Genomic DNA, 20,617 nt, shown 5'->3' on the forward strand with positions numbered 1-20,617 from the left:
TTGGCCATAGTTGTCACCACAAGGAGTTTGCATTAATGATTATTATGTATGTGGTGCTGAATTACTCTATAAAAGCATGTAGTGTCATTAAACCATTGCTTGAACTTATTTGTTCATGACTGAAATGCATGATTTGGTTTGTTCCTCTTTCAGTTTTCTGTGTTCATCCAACAGCAGACTGCCTGAAAACGCACTGACCTCATGATCTTTCATTTAGAGCTGACAGGTCAAATATTTATTTTGACCTTCACTTCTGTCCAGAACCACTTATTCCTGTAACTGCAGAATGAACTTCCAACATTTTTAACGACCTTCCCAACCTTTCTCATTAGTTTCAGTGAATTAAATATAAAATTCGAATGAGTGTATTGCCATAATATCATTTTCCATTCTCCAAGTTTTCCATTTCCATATTTCTAACCCTCAGAGAAAACTGTCATTTGCACATATGATAGTCTCACATCAAGGTTAATACGGGTAGCTACAGCTAAAATTATGATTTTATGCCATTCTGTACAAAACTCACTGAGATCAAATGAAAACTTAAAGGAAATATTGTTGGAAATATCTTTGTCAGCTTGGTCGAATTTGTCATTTCAAGAAAGGAATTGTGTCATATGAAACATGACTGTGAGATATCTTCTTTTACAAAGCGGTGTGCTTCTGTTGTGTTTATTCTGAACTTCTTTAATCTTGCCTCTGCCATACTAATATAAAACAAAAAACCAACTCTCAATCTAACAAGAAGCCAAACTAAAACTTAAAATAATAACGAGCAAACCCCAATCTGGAAATAACCCAACTACACTGAACTAAAGATAAATTAATTAATTAATTAAAACTACAAAACTTGATTGATCATATGGTGCAATGAAAAGGCTAAATGTGGGAAGTAAGACACTTTTAATGTCTTAATTTTAATTTTAACTTTTAAAATGCTGAGTGTGTGTACTTGTCATACTTTCCGAACGTGTGCAATTCTGTGGTTCAATTTTTGGGAAAACCTCTGAATAAGTGTTTTTTTACCTTCTTCTTCCTTGCCTTTGTTGGCAGTTCGTCTTGTAATCGGAAGGTCGTTGTGTCCTTGGGCAAGACACTTCATCCGTTGCCTACTGGTGGTGGTCAGAGGGCCCGGTGGCGCCAGTGTCCGGCAGCCTCGCCTCTGTCAGTGCGCCCCAGGGCAGCTGTGGCTACAATGTGGCTTGCCATCACCAGTGTGTGAATGTGTGTGTGAATGGGTGGATGACTGAATGTAGTGTGAAGCGCTTTGGGGTCCTTAGGGATTGAGTAAAGCGCTATACAAATACAGGCCATTTACCATTCTATTTGATGTCTTATGCGTTCAACTATTCCTCTCCTGCACTGTGAGGAAAACGCCGTAGCTCTTACTTTCGAAAGAGGAAGAACTGCGAGAGAACATGTGACACTTTGTTCTTAAATAATAGCAACAAGGAAACGCAGTCAGACTGGGTTCAGCGCACGAGCAAAGATGAGTCCGACTAATCAAGGCAAGTGAAACACTTTCTAGTCATACTTTAATAGCTTTAGTAGAGATATTAATGGCTGGTAAAACAAAAAGGGGGACATCGCCCCATAAAAAGCTTCATATTTTAGTTTGCTTTTACTTTCGTTTTTGTAGTTTTCAGAGACTTTTCTTTGTTCAGGCTGCAGGTGTGTTCAACGATAGATGCATTGTAACCTTATTATAATGTCATCACAGTTAAGTAAAGTGTTTCTATAATGTTTAATAATTGGAGAAAAAGAAATTATCAAAACACACTCGGTGTATTTTTAGTATATCCTTATGTAACTACACCATAGACAGGAAGGCTGTGCTGTACAACTACGCTGTTGCATTTGTTTAGTAAAACAATTTAAAAGTAATATAAAACCGGAATTCTTCGTTTTTGTATTTGTATTTATGAAACTGACAACAAAACGAAGTGGAAAAAAGTGCCAGTCAAAGTGCTTGTGGGGTAAAAGTCCAAGTAAACATTGAATAGATCCCTTACTTAAATCACTTACATTAGTATGAGAAACCTGGTGAGTTATAAATTCTGGTTAAAAATATTATATATATCATAATACATTTAGGTTATACACTGAGGGTATTGTGTGTGTTGTCTGAAGAGGGTCCTTTCCCCAGCTGGGAACTGTACCGGGTATAACGGGTGGAGCTTCATATCTGTGGCGTCATTTTGATAATTTTGTACAGCCTTAAATATGTGGAAGTGATACTTGAGACTTCTCTTAACACTCAGAAACTAAAGACACAGTGATCTGTGCAAAAAGTTGTTTTTTAAAAAATGACTTTTGCTATGTAGATGAGGCCAATGAGCCACCTCAGTATAAAACCCCTGAAGACAACATCAGCACCAGTTATAATCTGGTAACATGCTTGAGCACTCAGTTCAAACAGCAGTTTTCAGTGGAATCACTTCAGTGTCTTCAGTTTTGTGTATTTGCTCTCTGTCATTGTAAGAAAACTGAGCAAACGCTCTCCCGTTTTGTATTTTGAGGCCTGTTTGTTGATTCTTGTATGCCCTCCTCAGCTTGTTGCCAAACTTTTCTACACCATATTATTTACTTGTGTAAAAAAAAATCTCACTGATCCCACCTAATGCACTAAATAACCAAAAAACATAAAGTGAAATTAAAATGCAGCTACTTGATGCATTCTGAAACGCAACCATTCTTCCATATTATGTGAAGTATTTGTAAATAATAGTATTACTAAGACCTGACCCTCAAATTGCCCTTGAGCTTAAAAACTCGGTTTAAACTCAACTATATATACAGAGTGCTGTTTCTAAGAAGCAGAGGTGACCTAGATCAGTTTGGTTTAGATTTATTGCCAGCAATCTGATAACAAGTGATGTAAACCAATGTTTACAATCATGTTTTTCCCCGTTCTGACTGAGAAGCAGATCAAGACAGTAAAATTGTGAAAAAAAAAAGACCTTTTGATTTGGGAAAAATTACCATGTATGTATGTAGGAAAATAGTTGTGGCTCCTGTTAACCTTTTAGAGTAAATGTTGGGTTTTAATAAGAAGAATTAAATATCAGGGGCTCTCATAAATAAGTTCAGTTGTGCTCATATTTCACTAAACGCCTATTCTTTGTTTTGATTTCCGTGTTTTTATTGTTTTCTTTCTGTCAATATGTAACACAACTCTGAAAATATTTTGGCCTGTGTCGTGCCAGAGTCTCTATGTGTGGTTTTTATGAAACTAAGGTCTGTTTCTGACTGGAGCTCTCTGCCAGGCAGGTTGTTTTCTCAGTATGTTAGTGAGCATCAGTCTCATCAAAGGTCAGGTGACATCCTGTCTTCTCGTGTCATCGTCTATGTTTGTGTGTTTGCAGGCGTGCTGTTGCTGCTCATCTGCCTGTGTGCTGGGGCAGCAGCCATGTTTGAATCCACACTGGACGCACACTGGGAGCTGTGGAAGAAGACACATGGGAAGAGCTACAAAAATGATGTATGTGACAAAAAGTAGCAGTAATAAATATTTTTTAGAAAGTGTTATATTTGTACAAGCGCTACATAAGGCTTATAATTAACTTATACAGCATTTTCACCTCATCTGCTCTTTCTTTATGTGAGGTGGAGAACGCTCACCGCCGGGAGCTGTGGGAGAATAACCTGAAGCTGATTACTGTGCACAACCTGGAGGCCTCAATGGGACTTCACACCTATGAACTGGGCATGAATCACATGGGAGACCTGGTGAGACACTCTCTTGCTTTGTTAATGTTTTTGATTTATGATAATTTTTATTCATTAATGGTGATTGTATTAATGATGTTGAAAGGTCAACAGAATTAAAGCTGATCCATATTGAAGAGTAGCTGGGTATGTGATAGATGATAGATTACTGGCAGAAAACTGAGGATACATGTGACTCAAAAGTCTCTGTCTTTAGGCCCAACAGAGTTATGTCAAAACACTTGACCATCATTTTCCACATAAAACCTCCACAGTGAGCCTGGCTCGAAACCTCTTGCCACAGTCATATTATCACTTTCCACCTGCCCCTCAAAATACTTTTTTTTCACTTCCTGCATGTACATCTACACTTCTGCAGCTCACATTTTTAGCTTCTGTAGAAGCACCCTTTCATCCCCTGTTGCTTTCTCTCATGTTTAAGCTAATGAATAAAAACTAGATGTTTAGATCAAGAAATATCTCGAGCTTTATGACCCACAAATGGAAAAAGATGAAGTCTGGTGAGATGGAGCTCTGGAAAATTATTCTTGAGGTGAAAAGTCTAGCTTAAATCAAAAAGACAGCCACCATGGCCTTTTTGTTGTCTTGTGACATATTTGGTCTTCCTGTTGACACTTCCTGTTAGTGCTTGGAGCGAGACTTGATGCACCGCAATGTTTTTACAGCTTCAGCTGCCTGCAGCTTAGTTAGTAGTTGAATTAGATGCAAAGTTTCATTATGAAATTAAACATTAAATTTCCTTAAATGATTTAAATAACAATATTTAATAATAACAATAACATTTTTAAAAGAAGTTTATTTGTTTTTTTAAGTTTAAACCAACTTTAAAGTTTTTAAGTTTTTACATAAAGCCCTGAAAGAAGTAAAGGGTGTGTTAACACATAAACTGATAGTGAAGTTGCCATAGTCCTGGTATTCAGTTTGTTTGTTTTTTTAACCACTTCATGTTTCTGGTTTTCCTAATATTGTGTCATCTGTGTTCCCCTTTCTCTGTCTTTATGTTCCGTGTCAGTTTTCATGTTTCAGTGTCTTCATATTTTGTATTTAACACATTAGCTTAATTTTGCATACTGCCAGGAATGTTATCAGGGCATTTTTAATATGTGCTCATAAAAATCTGATATGGTAGTTATTTATTTACATGTGACCTCTTGCAACAGCAGGAACAGCAAGCTGAAACTATTCTCTTTTTTGACTGCTCTCTCCATTCTGCTAATATTAAAAAGGTTCTCATTGTCCAGGAGAGGTTATCAACAATCGCCAAATGACACATGCTTGTATTTGCTTTGAGGAAAAAAAAAATATTAAAATGTAATTCAGTTATCAGTGTTTATCAGTAGTTCAGTATTGTAGCAAAAATCAACAAACACTACAATAATTACACATGGGAGTGTAAATTTGTGTGTTTTTGTACTTAGAATTATAGCAGATTATGAAGTCAGGGAAATTGAGCATTATAACATATAAGTATTGCATAGGGGAGATTTATATGAAAAATTAAAGCTTTTAGAAAGTTTATAAAACATATTGAAGTTGAAAACTTTGATAACTGTCTGCCAACTGTGACTGGCTTTTGCTTCTCATTTCATCATTGGTGTTTTCTTTATCATAGACAGAAGAAGAGATCCTGCAGTTTTTTGCCAGTCTCACTCCTCCCACTGACATCCAGAGGGCGCCATCTGCCTTTGCAGGGGCATCAGGTTCTGGCATACCAGACACCATGGACTGGAGAGAGAAGGGTTGTGTCACCAAAGTCAAGATGCAGGTAAAAAAAAGACAAGAGGGCATTTAAATCATTGTATAAGTATTAGTGCTGCTGAGAAGAGCAAAAACATTTGATGTCTCATAGCCACGCAGGAACAACATCTCCCCCATCATCCTGTTCCTTGTTCTTTGAATAAGTTCATGTTTACACAGGATGTCATTACCACAGTTACTAGTTTAGCAATTATTTTGTCACTTCCACTTGTTTTGGTGCAAAGAAGGTGGGTAGCATGGTCTTACAGGGGTTTTTTTTTAACCTAAATACTTTCAAAACTGTCTCATTATCTTAGTTTTTGGATGGTTAATATAAAAAAAAATTTTTTAAGGTGAAATAAGGAAATATATGTCTTAATGTTCCGCCTTTTCTTCCTGTATGTAAATAGTCCATTCCAAAGCTTCACTTTATTTGTCTCTAGAAACTTTTAGTGCTAAAATTTGCATTACTTTAAGATATTTTAAATCCATATGACTTTCTGTGCTAAAATTGCTTTGCATAGAGTCTAAGGGGAAAAAATCATACAGATAAAAAAATAATTTTAAAAGAAAGAAACAGATTTTGATGCCCAATTCATTTTTAACTTGTGTTGTGCAGATGAATATCATTTAACCACAGACACACACATATTGATTTTGGCATTGCTTCTGTTCTGTGCAACATGGTAAATGTAACTGACCAAAAAACATTCTCATATAGTCACTTGAATTCTTTAACCTCCTACACCCTGCTGGACCCTGGCTTCACCTCTACAAACACCTGTTGAGCTGCCAAACACAGAAATGTGTGAAATGATGCACAAGGAACTTATGCTATTTCTGTTTGATGTAGTGACAAGCTACAAGAACATTGTTGAAGGGGGATTTTTCACTCAGTGTTTATTTATTATTATATCAATGAATAGTATATATTAAATCAAAATCAAAATGGATTTCTTTATGGATTTCTAAGAAGTGTGGAAAGAGACTAGAAAGGAAAACTCAAGCAACAGAACTAATATAAAGAACACCTTTGTTGCCAGACCAGTGTGTTTCAGCTTGTTTATTTTGTCACAGCTACAAGTGCAGTCAGATATGTAATTTGGGGTCAAAGTTTTACAACCGCAATTCCAAAAATGTTGGGATGCTGTGTAAAATACCTTTTGCCAGTTAGCCTAATTATTTTCAAAACTTTTGTTGCCTCCATCCCAACATTTGTGAGACAACTTTTGCTGCCATGAAATTCAAAATTGAATTCATATTTGTCATGAAACTGTAAAATGTCTCAGTTTCAACATTTGACATGTTGAACAAAAAATGGGATTTGCAAATCATTGCAGGACTTCTTTTGTAGTTGGTATTGTAAAAAAGTGATTCAGTGCTATTAAGATGGACGTTTAGAGGAATACTGAGAATATAAGCATATTTGTATTACAGATCCTATGAGTTTGTTTTTTTTAACTTAGGGTGCTTGTGGATCTTGCTGGGCCTTCAGTGCTGCAGGGGCCCTAGAAGGCCAGTTAGCCAAGAGTACAGGAAAGCTGGTGGATCTCAGTCCTCAGAACCTGGTGGACTGTTCTGGCAAATACGGTAACCACGGCTGCAATGGAGGCTTCATGACCCGAGCTTTCCAATATGTCATCGACAACCACGGAATCGACTCTGATGCTTCATACCCATATACAGGACGTGTAAGTAAACACACAACCTTTTTGTGGCCCTATGAGTACACTTTTGTGCTAAAAGAACATGCACTACGTACTTAACTGATGTTTTCAGGGGGCAAACAATCTCAGCTATAATATTAGTAATAGGTAAATTTTCTCAAGGTAAAACCAAAACATCTGACTTCATAATTTACAGTAAAAATTGAGTAGACAGGAGCAAAGCTACTTTATTTTTTATTATACACATACACTTTAATCTAATATAATGTTTATATAATGTTAGTTTATGTTGTCTTTGTCTAATTTTCAATTAAATATTGTGTTTAAATGATTTTCAATCATTATATTCTGTTTTATTTCTGTTGTTCATACCATGTGAACAAAGTTTTACAAAATATTAAACATAGGACTCTAACACAAGCTTTACAAAATCCTGTATGAGACACCTAGGTGGGTGTATAAACACCAGCAAGAAGTTGAGTCCGATCCTTCAGGCTGTAGACAGCAACACTCACACTTGTCTGTGGTCAGCTGTTAACGTCTCTTTGGAGCAACAATAAATTAATCGGAGCGGACAACATGTTTGTCCTCCAGGCTTGATGTAGTTCGCTGTTGTTTGTGTGGAGGAGGAAGCCAGTTGTGAGTCGCTTCAACAGACTGTTCCAGCCTCACGGGGGTGGCGATGTTTTTAATTTTAGGAAAAGATATTTGAAAAAGCAACTTTTTGATGTGAAATATTCTATAAGCATAATGACCAAAAATATTAAATATGGACATGACAATATGTGTGTACTTTGAAACCATCTTTAGGTTTAGTTTTGTCCCAAAGTACAAATTATGAAACCACTGACTTTCTCTATTGTGAGTGAGGTGCAGTTCAGTCAAGGGAGAGCCTGTTTCCCAGTGTCTGGTGACTAAAGGGGTGGTTTCAAAAAACTGCTGCTCATAATCCAAAATAATCCACAACTTTGCCAAAGTATCATTCATATGTCAAATGTCACATTAGAATGGGGCAAGTAGAGCAAGCTCAAGGACTAAACATATTATAAAGCTTAGTTAAGGAGTGGCAGTGAGTTTGTGTTTTCTGCTGGTTGGTGTCACTTCTAGTGGTATGAGGTCCTACCTCCCAGTTAGTTCAGTTCTGCCTAAGGCCTGCCTTGTATGTTTTTAAACAAGAATAATTTCAGATTTTTATTTATTTATTTTTTCCTGACTGCATCAGATCCTTTAACATTTTGTCCTTTAACTTCAGGATGATCAGTGCCGCTACAACCCAGCAACTCGTGCTGCCAACTGTTCCAGTTACCAGTTTCTGCCTGAAGGGGACGAGAACGCTCTGAAGCAGGCCCTTGCTACCATTGGACCCATTTCAGTGGCAATTGATGCTAGGCGGCCCAGATTTAGTTTCTATAGAAGTGGTAAGATACACTTCGTCAGGTGTCACATGTACTCTTGTCAATTAATATGTAAATACAGATGGAAAAACAGTTTTGAGAAGTTTGGAGGAATGAAGACGTTTCAAGAAAAGCTTGAATTAATAAAACTTTCTTGGAAATTATTATTTGTAGCTTTTTGGAATGTTACAATGAGACTGGTAATTCTTCTTATAATTTCAGGAGTGTATAATGACCCATCATGCACACAAGAGGTGAATCATGGTGTGTTGGCAGTGGGCTACGGTTCTCTGAATGGACAAGACTACTGGCTCGTAAAGAACAGGTGAGACCTTTTCACTGCACTGATTTCTCTTGAATCTGGGTTATATATATACAAAGTGAATTCATGGACAGGGCTTCTTTTGTCTTCCACCATCTGTTCACTAATGTGGTGCATTCTGGATGACTCTAGAAGACAAATAAGAAGTGAAAGAGAGAAGTCAGGGCTTTTTAGAAGAGTACATATCATTAGCACGCAAAGACTGATTGTTTCATTCTGTTCAGACATTCAGTTTTTGCTGACAGGACTAAAGTGGATTTCTTCAAATGATATTTTTTTAAAAACTTAAGCAATAATTCTCCAGACTGTTGGGCTGCGATATACCAGTTGGCCTTCATCATTAAATTAAAGTTTAATCAAACATTAGTTAATCCATGGAAACATCAAGACTTCAAAAGAATACAGCCAATCAAAAGTATTGACATACCCATGTATACAAGTTCCTTATCCCTATTAATAATTAAACATGCACTGCACCTAGTTAAATGTAAATAAATAAAAAGAAAGAAGAAGAAAGACAGTTTTGTTAATGTTTATTTATTTATTTTTGTTAATGTTTATTCATAGATTAAAACAAAGCAACCAGCTGCTGAAGTCAGGTTTAAGTTTAGAATTCATATGAATAAGCATTAATAGCATTTTTTCATCCACTGCACCTGGTTTTATGTTCTTGTGTTTTCTTTTTTTCTGTGAATAATTTGTGTTATTTGAAATAGTAAAAAGATTTTAAATAATAGTAAAAACTGAAAAACAAGATAAAAATGGCTTAATACATTATTATGACATGTGGAGTTTTAAAAACAGTTCAATTTCACTGATGAGCCATAATTTCATAATGATTTTTTTTATTTATTTTACTCTCCAGCTGGGGAACTACCTTTGGAGATCAGGGATACATCCGGATGGCACGCAACACAGGCAACCAGTGTGGCATCGCTTTGTATGCCTGCTACCCCGTCATGTAACTGCAGAGTGCACTGAAGTTAAATTTTTAAATCTTAATAAAAAATGAGTAACAGTAGGGTGGACATTATGTAAGGCTGCACTTCTTGCAGCGATCTCGTATAGAAAACAATTCCGCGCGTATATAAAACATGTCCGCGGCTCCGAACCGTAGTAAAGGGACCTCTGGCTAATACAGTGGGTTCCGTGTCAGGCTCGTAACCGAAAACTAGCGTTACTTTGTTGTCTGGGTCAACTTTGCTAGCGAGAGACAGAGAGAGGTGTTGAAAGGCTGCTCCAACGGAACTTATTGTTTTCGGAGGAAAACATGAACACAGTGTACAGTCGAGTCTTAATAGCTTACTTACATATGGGCTCCTCAGGCACTCTTTTTGGCTGCAGTGGTTATTATTATATTTACATGCTTCCATCTCCCGTTTCTGGTCGGTGACAGCTCCTACTTTTCGACTCTTTTTCTCCCTCCCTCGCTCACAGACACATAACGGGTATTGCATTCCATTCTCCCTGCAGCACGGACTACACTGCCCATCAGGCTACATTCTTTAGGGCTATGCCTGTAACGCTCTGCCTATTGCCTTCATATTAAATCATTTGTCATTATGCGGGCTGCAAGTAGGGGTGACATGGGCCGCGAGGTTGAGACACAGGCATTAGAGCCTCTTAATGCATGTTTTGTTTGGGTTTCCACCGGCATGGAATTCCCAAAAATAGAGATGGCATAGCCTAACATATGAAACAGGAAAATACCGCCGTGTAATCCATTTACTTCAACAAAGTAACTGTATTCCGAATACCACCCTTTCAAACGATAACTGTAACGGAATACAGTTACTCATATTTTGTATTTCAAATACGTAACGGCGGTACATGTATTTCATTACTCCCCAACACTGTGGTTATCATTAAATCAGGGGGTAACCAGAAGTACAGACGTCTGTCCAAGGCTACAAGGTTTCATTAAAAATATGTGTATATCTATTGTAAAAAGTTGTGACTTTACCGGATGTTTAGCGCTGGACAACTGTATATTTTTTGACTGCTGCTTTTTTGTTGATACTGATATTATGTAATCTGACTCGATATAAAAATAAATAATTTTCCAAAAATCTGGTTCCTTATTCACAAAATAATGAACATGGAATTATAATATTTAAATTTAAAGGTGTCATGATGATGGGTCTGTTACTGAGCATTTATGTTTTTGGACTTTTGGACGTTTTCTTACAATGGTAGTGATTTATGTTTCTTAGTCCTTTTCTGGTATTATTTAGTTTCCTGGTTTAATCATTTACATTTCTGGTTCTTTTAGTTAGTTCCGTTTCGTTCCCTCTCGTTTGCCTTTGTGTATCTTTATTGTGTGAGTTTCCCTCAATGACTGTTTTCTACAGTCATTGATTTCCCTTTGTCCCTAAACAGATCCTCGTTCATCATCCGTCATGTTTCAGGTCTCAGGTTTTCTTGTTCCAGGTACCTTGTGTTTAGTTTTCGCAGTTTAGTTTTCATTGGTTTAATTTTAGTCTCCCTTTTGCTTTGGTTGTATTTTGTGCTGTCAAAAATAAAAAGCTCACTTTCATTTTTGACTGCAGTCCAGTACCATGTCTTTAGTCTGCATTTGGGTCCACAGTCTGTCCACTCTCCACACAGTCTGCCATCACAGACCTGACAAAAGGGGGATATGTATTTATGTAAACATGCCTGGATGTTGAGGGTTTTAACTGGTCAAGTACTGAAATGTGCATGTTATACTGTATTTTTGTTCAACAAAAAGGAAGTTTAAAAGGAAGAGTTGGTTTCGTAAGTGTGTTTTCTTGTTTTTGGACAAAATAAAAAATAAATCAGATTTCCGAGCAGCTATTGGTGCTGGAGTTGGCCTTTAAAACCCAGATATCTTTCCTGCTAACACCTTGAACAAGGTCAGAATAAAGTCAACAGACTGCAGTGTTGGGTTACAAATGAGTCATTTTTATTTTTTTTAGTGCAACATCACAACAAACAATTTTCACATGAGGTATTCAAAGGGATTTTCTTTAGTTGTTGATACAAAATGTCCCACCATGATTGACGTTTAAAGTTTTGTATATCTTTTTTTAAAGCCTTTGATTGGTTAGCCACATTCATTAGTAAGTCTAACACATGGACAAGAATGGCACAATAAAGCATGGTGGGTCGAGTCCAAGCTGGGGAAAGTCAGACTCAGTCAGATATTTCCCTCAGCTCTTTCCCGTTTAAAGCTTTTTGTATGGATCTTATTAATTCCTACTTACAACAGTGGGATTGAACAGTATTTCAACTACACTAAACATTTTGGAAAGAAAAACAGGTGGGAGGGACACAACAGTTCCCCTGTGGTGAACTGTTACTGTTGAAGGCAGAGGCAAGAATAATGACATCAACTGGGATTTCAGTTACACATTTTATGTTGTGTTTAGCAGCGTGATCTGACATTGTTTACCCACAAAGTCAAAGTACATGTTTCTGAAACCCTCTGAAATCAGAGATGAATTATTAATAGTTTATGTCAGGTGAACACCTTTACATTCATCTCTAGTTTAAATGAAAACATTCAGCAGCCTCTTGCCTTGAAAAGACTGAATGTAATTCACAATTTGTGAAGATTTTTTTTACTGTAACCTCGAAAAAAGAAAAAGGATTCAGAAAAATCCTTGAAAAAAAGCTTGAATCGTTGCAGCGTTCCTTTATTTAAACATTTAAAGACGTAACCAGTCCCACTTAGTGCTCAGATCCACACTGAGAGTAACAGGCTGTTCTCATGGTTAATTGACTTTGGTAACAAAGGCCTTCATTATTAGATGTAATTGGTCGTTAAGAGCAAATTAAACAACCATTTATGTAAACAACATTCATCTGGTAGAATTGGTGAATATACTTGTAGGAAATTTTTTACAATGTTCAACTGTTTCTTTATTTTGAGAAAAAAAATCATAGAAATCATCATATATCAGTGTTAAAAAATAGGTAACTGTGATAGATAACATAAGTTAGTAAAACATACATTGTTTGAGAGCTTGTGTGTTACGTTGTCTCCCCCTGGCGGATGGATTTGAACACACAGCCATAAACAGGATTTTTTTTTAGCTCTTGCTTTGGTTCCTGTGGTTCATGAATTATGCAGCAGACTGGTTGCAGTCTCTGCATACTAACAGCTCTGCTGCTTCATCCTGAGCTCCTTTTATGATGACTGAATTGTGTTTCTGATGTTTTCATCGTTTAAGGCAAATTTCTGTTATCGCAGAGCTCAAAGCCACACACAACATTCACCGATTGGATTTCAGATTTACAAAGTTTTTAATTGGGGCATCTCTGAGCAGCAGAGTGAGGTGGAGCATTAGAGGTGTGAAGACTCAGATATTTCAAAATGAAGGCCAAAAAAAAGAAAATAATAAGCTATTAATTGTTCGTCTGAATAGGGAATACGATTGAAATGGATCCTTCTACTTCTAGACGCGCTTTAAAACCAAATGTATGTGGACACGTAAGTGTTTCAGAGTTATAAGCATTAATCTTGTGTTAATACATCATGCACTCCTCCAGGAAGGTTCTTCATAACATGCAGGGAAGGGATTTGTTCCTATTCAGGCATAGAAGCATTAGTTACACCCAACACATGTTAACAAGAATAACCTTTTAATTTAAATTCAACATAAATGTTCATCTATATTACAGCAAGTCCCTAATTCCTGGGTGAAAGCCAAACACGTTGGCGGTGTCAGTGATTCATTAGCGCTGGATGTGTCAGTCCAGACCTGTAAAAAAGACCATTTCTCACTGTGTGTCATTAACACTGTTTCAACATTACTGCACACCACAAACTGCCCAGCAGCCGATTCTATTTACAACCCAAATTCACAGCAGTTACAGCCTTTCGATCAGCAAACAGAAATGGCTTTCTTTCTTTGTCAATGCTGTCACAGTCTGCCTCCCAGTGGACAGACAGGAGAAGACACAGTATTTGCTGTGATGTTGATTTAATCTGTTTAATTTGATTCCCTTTAATATGATAAATATGGTTTAAATATGCTGTTATTTCTTGATGTCTGATTATTCTATGAAAAAACAGGCTCTCCACAAGTGGTTTCCTTAAAAAATAATTGCTTATCAGAATAGCTTGGTATTTATTTCCTTACAATGTGCACATTTATTCTTGTTTCCTACCAACTCTGGTCTGGTCTGGGTTTCTTACATTTCTGCTGATTATAGCTTCCATGTCAGCTTAGTTTCCTCTTACTGTTGTCAGCCACAGTCCAGTCACAGTGGTATGTACATATCAAACTAAACCTCTTACTCACCAGTCTTTCTTTGACCCCTGACAGGGCTCCTGTGGCTCCTGCTGGGCCTTTAGCTCTGCCGGGGCCCTTAAGGGGCAGTTGGCCAAGCAGACCGGGCAGCTCGTTGACCTCAGTCCTCAGAACCTGGTGGACTGTGTTACAGAGAACGACGGCTGTGGAGGAGGCTACATGACCAATGCCTTCCAGTATGTGAATGACAATGGAGGTATTGACTCTGAAGCGGCCTACCCATATGTTGGACAGGTGAGCAACCCACTCTGCCAAACACATAACTAAACTTGAAGTAGCTTATTAATCCGAGCCTTTCGCTTCAGTTCATTTCATGTAGTGAGTGCCACATTCTCTATAAACTAAGTTATATTTTAATATCACTGGGTGCTTGAACACATAAAGGCAAGATGGACCAAAGCAGTCAAGCAGGTTTTTTTAAAGTAATAAACGAGTATAATTTAGTTGTTTTTTTGTTTTTTTTAAATGAGTGATTGCCCCACCCCTTCCAGTACTTAAGATAAGCTAGAAGTTTGTTCTGTGTAGGCACTCTTACAAAGAAGCTTTGCAGACTTTCACAAAAAGTCTTTTAATCTAGTTGTTATAAATAATACCCAGTAATAACAATAATCCATCCATTCGCTTCCGCTTATCCTTTTCAGGGTCACGGGGGGCGCTGGAGCCTATCCCAGCTGTCATAGGGCGAGAGGCAGGGTACACCCTGGACAGGTCGCCAGTCTGTCGTAGGGCCAACACACAGGGACAGATAACCATTCACACTCACATTCACTTGCACATTCACACCTAGTGACAATTTCGATTATGCAATTAACCTATCCCCTCAAGCTGCATGTCTTTGGACGGTGGGAGGAAGCCGGAGTACCCGGAGGGAACCCACGCAAACACGGGGAGAACATGCAAACTCCACACAGAAAGACCCCGGCCCGATGGTGGAATTGAACTCAGGACCTTCTTGCTGTGCGGCAACAATGCTAACCACCGTGCCACCATGCTGCCCAACAATAAAAATAATAATAATAATAATAATACATTTTATTTATAGGCGCCTTTCAGACCCTCAAGGTCACCTTACAATAACACGTGAACAATAGCATAAAAAAAACATTAAAAAAATATATATGTATATATAATAAACATGGTCAAATAAAATTTAGACATAAGCAGTCATAAAAGTATAAACGCAAGTATAAAAACTGAGCAGGTAAAAATGGACTAAGACAGATCAGGTGTATGCAATTCTAAATAGATGAGTTTTGAGACGTGATTTAAAAGTGGTGAGACAGTGTGTGGTCCGGAGAACAAGTGGAAGTGCATTCCAAAGTCTCGGGGCAGAACAACTAAAGGCTCTGAGTCCCACGGTAGTCAGGCGAGCAGGTGGAACAGACAGAAGGGAAGCTGAAGAAGAGCGGAGTGTACAAAGGGGTGAGTATGTATGGAGAAGATCGGATAGATATGGAGGAGCGAGGTTATAAAGTGCTTTGAAAGTGAGAAGCAGGATCTTGAAATTGACACGGAGGTGAACTGGAAGCCAATGGAGCTCTTTAAGAACAGGTGTTATGTTCAGTGGATCTAGTTCTGGAAATAATACGAGCAGCTGTATTTTGAACTAACTGCAGTTTATGGAGGGATTTATGAGGTAGACCATAGAGAAGAGAATTACAGTAATCTAAACGAGATGTGACAAGAGCAATGACAAGTATGGCGGTACTGTGTGGAGTGAGTGAGGGACGAATGCGGTTAATATTATGGAGATGAAAGTAGGAAGATCGAGTGATATTATTTATATGTGCTGTGAAAGACAGAGTGCTATTGAGGATGACACCAAGACTCCTAACCTGAGGGGAGGGTGTGATATCAGAGTTATCAATGGATAATGAAAGACTGGTTGGAACTGTAGTCAGTTTTGATCTAATCCGCTGCTAGCTGCAGACGCATATTGAAACCAAAATGGTGAAGAGGTTCTCACTTGGCTGTGAGGGTGTCACACTTGTCCTCTTCACACACTTCACCAACCACACGCATCAAGAAAGAAAATATTCCATTTTGACAGTAAAGTAGCTGCAAACATCTTACCAGAGGGAGGTGATTCAGCAGAAATGATGAAGAGGAAACTCTCCCACAGCGTGTGCATAGTTTCCTCTTTAGTCATCTGGTAATATGAGGAGGAAGTACATCGGCTCGGTAATGATAAAAATCTGCCGTCTCTCTATTGTTTGGCTAGTTGGAATTGCACCAAACACATCATGTGATATAAGCATGTGACAGAAGAGTCACAAGGTACCAAAACCTTGCATAGCAAGTATTTTGATTATTCATTTATACTACAATTATTCATTTGTTTTTATTGTCGGTTAATCAGTAATAACCATTGGATTAAAATTCGATATTCTACCTGAATATGATTACACTGTGAGGTAAAGACATGAAAAGTAGCAGCCTGATGAATCTGAGGTTTAAGTTCAGTTATTGTGGCTTATTGTTGCAGTTCTTCATTTTTATTAGTTGTTTTTTTAAGTCTGCTTTTCCCCAAACATAGCGATGATGTTTACAGTTTGCTGACACACAGTAGAAATTAAAAATCTTAAATATCAAGAATTGCCACTTTAAAAATCAGCAACAAATGGTTTTAGCATTTTCTCCTCCTTTGTCCTGCCTGCAGGATCAGTCCTGCCGCTACATGCATCAGGCATGGCAGCCCAGTGCAAAGGCTACAAGGAGATCCCAGTGGGTAATGAGCGCTGCTGGCTGTTGCACTCTACAAAGTTGGTCCAGTGTCTGTGGGCATCGATGCACAACAGAGCAGCTTCCAGTTCTACAAGCATGGTCAGTAAACTTCTCAGATGTCTGGTCAAATGAAATTGTTACCTGCACCTACTTCATATAAGGGAAGGAAAATGTGTTGAATAAAATCCTAGAATTTATAAGGGCCTGTTTAGTCAGGATTTCTTCATTAAATATGAATTAAATCACCTAAATATAGAGTTCACACCTTCATTTTGAGCATTAAACTTTAAATAAAGGTAAAATTAGGTTATAATGGTGTAAGAAAAAGCCAGTAAAACAATTAAACATAACACATCAACAACTTTCTGGTTATATTCAGTTGATTTTCAATATTAAAAATTGTGCGAGGTACATAGTTTATGCACTGTTCACTAATGCAGCTCTTTGTTTCTCTGTCGTGAACCCAGGTGTTTACTACGATCCCAACTGTAACAAAGATGACGTCAATCATGCCGTACTGGCAGTAGGCTATGGAGTGAACACCAATGGGAAGAAGTACTGGATTGTCAAGAACAGGTGGGACATGTCACTTGTCTGAATGGCATCAGGTGTCTCAAATGTCCACTAAAATTAAGTGTTGGTTGTTTGTTGTTTTCATGTCATCTGTCAAAATGATAAGCTGAAATGCTGTTTGACTCCTGGCGATATTTCATCGTCTCCGTCGTTCCATCTCCGACTCCATCTTTTGTCTTTTCTTCACAGCTGGGGTGAGGAATGGGGCAACAAGGGATACATCCTGATGGCACGTAACCATGGCAACCTCTGTGGCATCACCAACCTCGCTAGCTACCCCATCCTGTGAAGAGATTAGGGAAAATGAAGGGGCTTTGCTTAGACTACTATAAGACGAATATACACTTGGAAATGTTCAGAGTAAATGTTCATTTCAACACATCCGCAACACTACAGTACAATATGTTTGTTTACAGTCTTTTCTAACAGGAAATGGAATTTGGAGTTAGCGAACAGGTTCACTTAAAACAGGCATTAAATGTTTTTGAGTCTTAGATTCCAAAAAACACTTTTAAACCCTGGAATTATCTCATGCCTGCAGACCTCTGCTGTGCTCTGGTTAATAAATAAACATATGCAGTTTTTTGTAACTTCAGGGCATGCCGTTGGTTGAATAAGTCTAATCCAGAACACAGGCTTGTTTTATGCTGAAGTCGCAAGTTAAATCTACATATCTACATGGCACAACATACTTTTTCTTTTTACAGTATTTGACTGGTAGTCAGTGATAGTTTCAGTCCCTACTGTTACTTGCTTTCTGTGTGAAAAAAGACAGGAAACATTGCTGTGCAATGGGAGCTACTCCTTTCCTGCTGGTAGTGTGAGTTCCTTTAAATCTATGAAACTATTTTCTCTTGTGATCACAAGGACTTGTCGTTCTGTTCAGCACTTTTCCAATGATTACATTGTAAACAGATGTTTTCTATGAAATTGAATAAAGGGTTCATTTTGAATTTGAATGCCTCATTTGGAATTATTTTATGTCAACACACTAAAACACAAACAAATATAGAAATAAGTGATGTAAAGATCAGGATATCCACTCAAAAATACTTTCCAATGGTTCTACACCATGTGGGCACCAAAGTAAGTCAGATGAAAAGCTTAACTGTACAATAACTTAATGATACACCAAAACACCATAAACTATAATCATATGATACACTAAAACCCTGTGTGTTACATTTCCAGATTTTCTAAACAGGTTGGATAATACTGGCAGCTTACACTGAAATCATGTCCTTTCCTTCTCTCACCCCAACGGTCGGCAGATGGTCGCCCCTCCCTGAGCCTGGTTCTGCTGGAGGTTTCTTCCTGTTAAAGGGAGTTTTTCCTTCCCATTGTCACCAAAGTGCTTGCTTATAAGGGGTCATATGATTGTTGGGTTTTTCTCTGTATGTATTATTGTAGGGTCTACCTTACAATATAAAGCACCTTAAGGCGACTGTTGTTGTGATTTGGCGCTGTATATATAAAATTGAATTGAATGAAATCATGTCAGTTTTAAACACTGTTGTAATGGAAGCCAGGGCTTCATTTGGTTTCTTTGTGCCCGCATGAAAGAAACACAGTAACACAAATAGTTACAGTTACAGTTCATACATTCACTGTACAACTTATTGGGTACACTTAATAATTGGTTGGATCCCCTTTTGCTTTTAGAACTTAAAAGGCTGTGGCACTTGCCCCATAGTACAAAGTGGAAACATCTCCCACATCATTGTAAGACCACTAGGCTGAAGAGTTGATAGAAGGCAGATTAGATCCATTTTTTTCATGTTGTTTAAGTCAAATTCTGACCATCTGAATGAGGCAGCAGAAACTGAGACCCATCACACTGAACAATATTTTTCCGATCTTCTACGATCCATTTGTAGTGATGTTGTGTGAATTGTAGCCTCAGTTTCCTTTTCCACTGGTACTCCACTGTGGTCCTATGCTGCTTTAACTGTGCTTTAACTGTGTTACGACTCAGTGTGTAGGGGCTTCTCTGTAATTGGTAGATCCAGAGGACGGACCATACGGATTGGCTAACTAGCTGGAGATGACTTATACGATGAAACAGCTATTCATTCATCCTCAGCTCATCACAACCAGCAGACCTTTTGCAACATGCCCACTGCTGTTCACCTTATACAGGAGCACGCAGGGGTGGACTGCCTTTTTGTTTGATCATAGCTTTCTCCTGTTTTTTGTAGTTAGGGAGGCAAGTTGCTGTCATTTGGTTTAATTCTTTGGATTAGGTAAGTTTGGTGAATCCTCGAGATAGGCTCCTTTTGTTTGTTGTTTTGGCGTTAGGTCCACCCCAAAGCTATAATCAGCTCCTCGTCTGTGTCAAATAACCTAACGAATGAATATATTTTAAATAAATGATTATCAAACTTTACTAGTTGTGTGATGTGGCTGCTTCGGGTCTGATGAAGATGGCTCACCCTTATGTTGTGGTCTGGCCGCCCCTAGACGGGCCATAACAGCTGCGTCAAGGTTTGACATGTTGTGCATTCAAAGATTTGGAAGACTTTTCTATACATCTTGGTTATAATTACTGATTTTTTGAGTTACTGTTTCCTTCCTATAATATCAATGGATATTTTCAAATTTTGAACAGCAGGTTGTCTTGATCTGTCTATGTGCCTAAATGCAGTGAGTGGCTGCCATGGGACTGGCTGATAATCAGTCATTGTTTTAATGAGTGGTTTAACAGGTATATAAAGTGCCTGTTGTGTTTATATTTATAATTTAATTATTCTACTAAGTGTGCAATATTTCTATATTTTTTGAAGTAAGGAACATATACACCATCACCCCAACACTAAACCCCATGACTATATTCATGTAGGAAAATGAGTGACATTTGTATTTTTTTGGCCATAGTTGTCACCACAAGGAGTTTGCATTAATGATTATTATGTATGTGGTGCTGAATTACTCTATAAAAGCATGTAGTGTCATTAAACCATTGCTTGAACTTATATGTTCATGACTGAAATGCATGATTTGGTTTGTTCCTCTTTCAGTTTTCTGTGTTCATCCAACAGCAGACTGCCTGAAAACGCACTGACCTCATGATCTTTCATTTAGAGCTGACAGGTCAAATATTTATTTTGACCTTCACTTCTGTCCAGAACCACTTATTCCTGTAACTGCAGAATGAACTTCCAACATTTTTAACGACCTTCCCAACCTTTCTCA

General features: G+C 37.8%; 1 protein-coding gene and 1 pseudogene across 1 annotated transcript; both read left to right on the top strand.

Annotated features, from left to right (window-relative positions):
- Positions 1-1,389: 1,389 nt before the first annotated feature.
- Positions 1,390-11,652, top strand: LOC116333436 (cathepsin S-like). The gene is made up of 8 exons (XM_031756670.2): positions 1,390-1,508; positions 3,366-3,481; positions 3,607-3,729; positions 5,342-5,494; positions 6,933-7,157; positions 8,386-8,551; positions 8,750-8,852; positions 9,715-11,652. The coding sequence occupies exons 1-8, from the start codon at positions 1,490-1,492 to the stop codon at positions 9,812-9,814; spliced, it is 1,005 nt and encodes a 334-aa protein (XP_031612530.2). The 5' UTR covers positions 1,390-1,489; the 3' UTR covers positions 9,815-11,652.
- Positions 11,653-13,350: 1,698 nt separating this feature from the next.
- LOC116333464 lies at positions 13,351-18,384 on the top strand (annotated as a pseudogene).
- Positions 18,385-20,617: the final 2,233 nt, after the last annotated feature.

The sequence above is a fragment of the Oreochromis aureus genome, linkage group 11 (genome assembly GCF_013358895.1).
Source record: "Oreochromis aureus strain Israel breed Guangdong linkage group 11, ZZ_aureus, whole genome shotgun sequence".
NCBI lineage: Eukaryota > Metazoa > Chordata > Actinopteri > Cichliformes > Cichlidae > Oreochromis > Oreochromis aureus.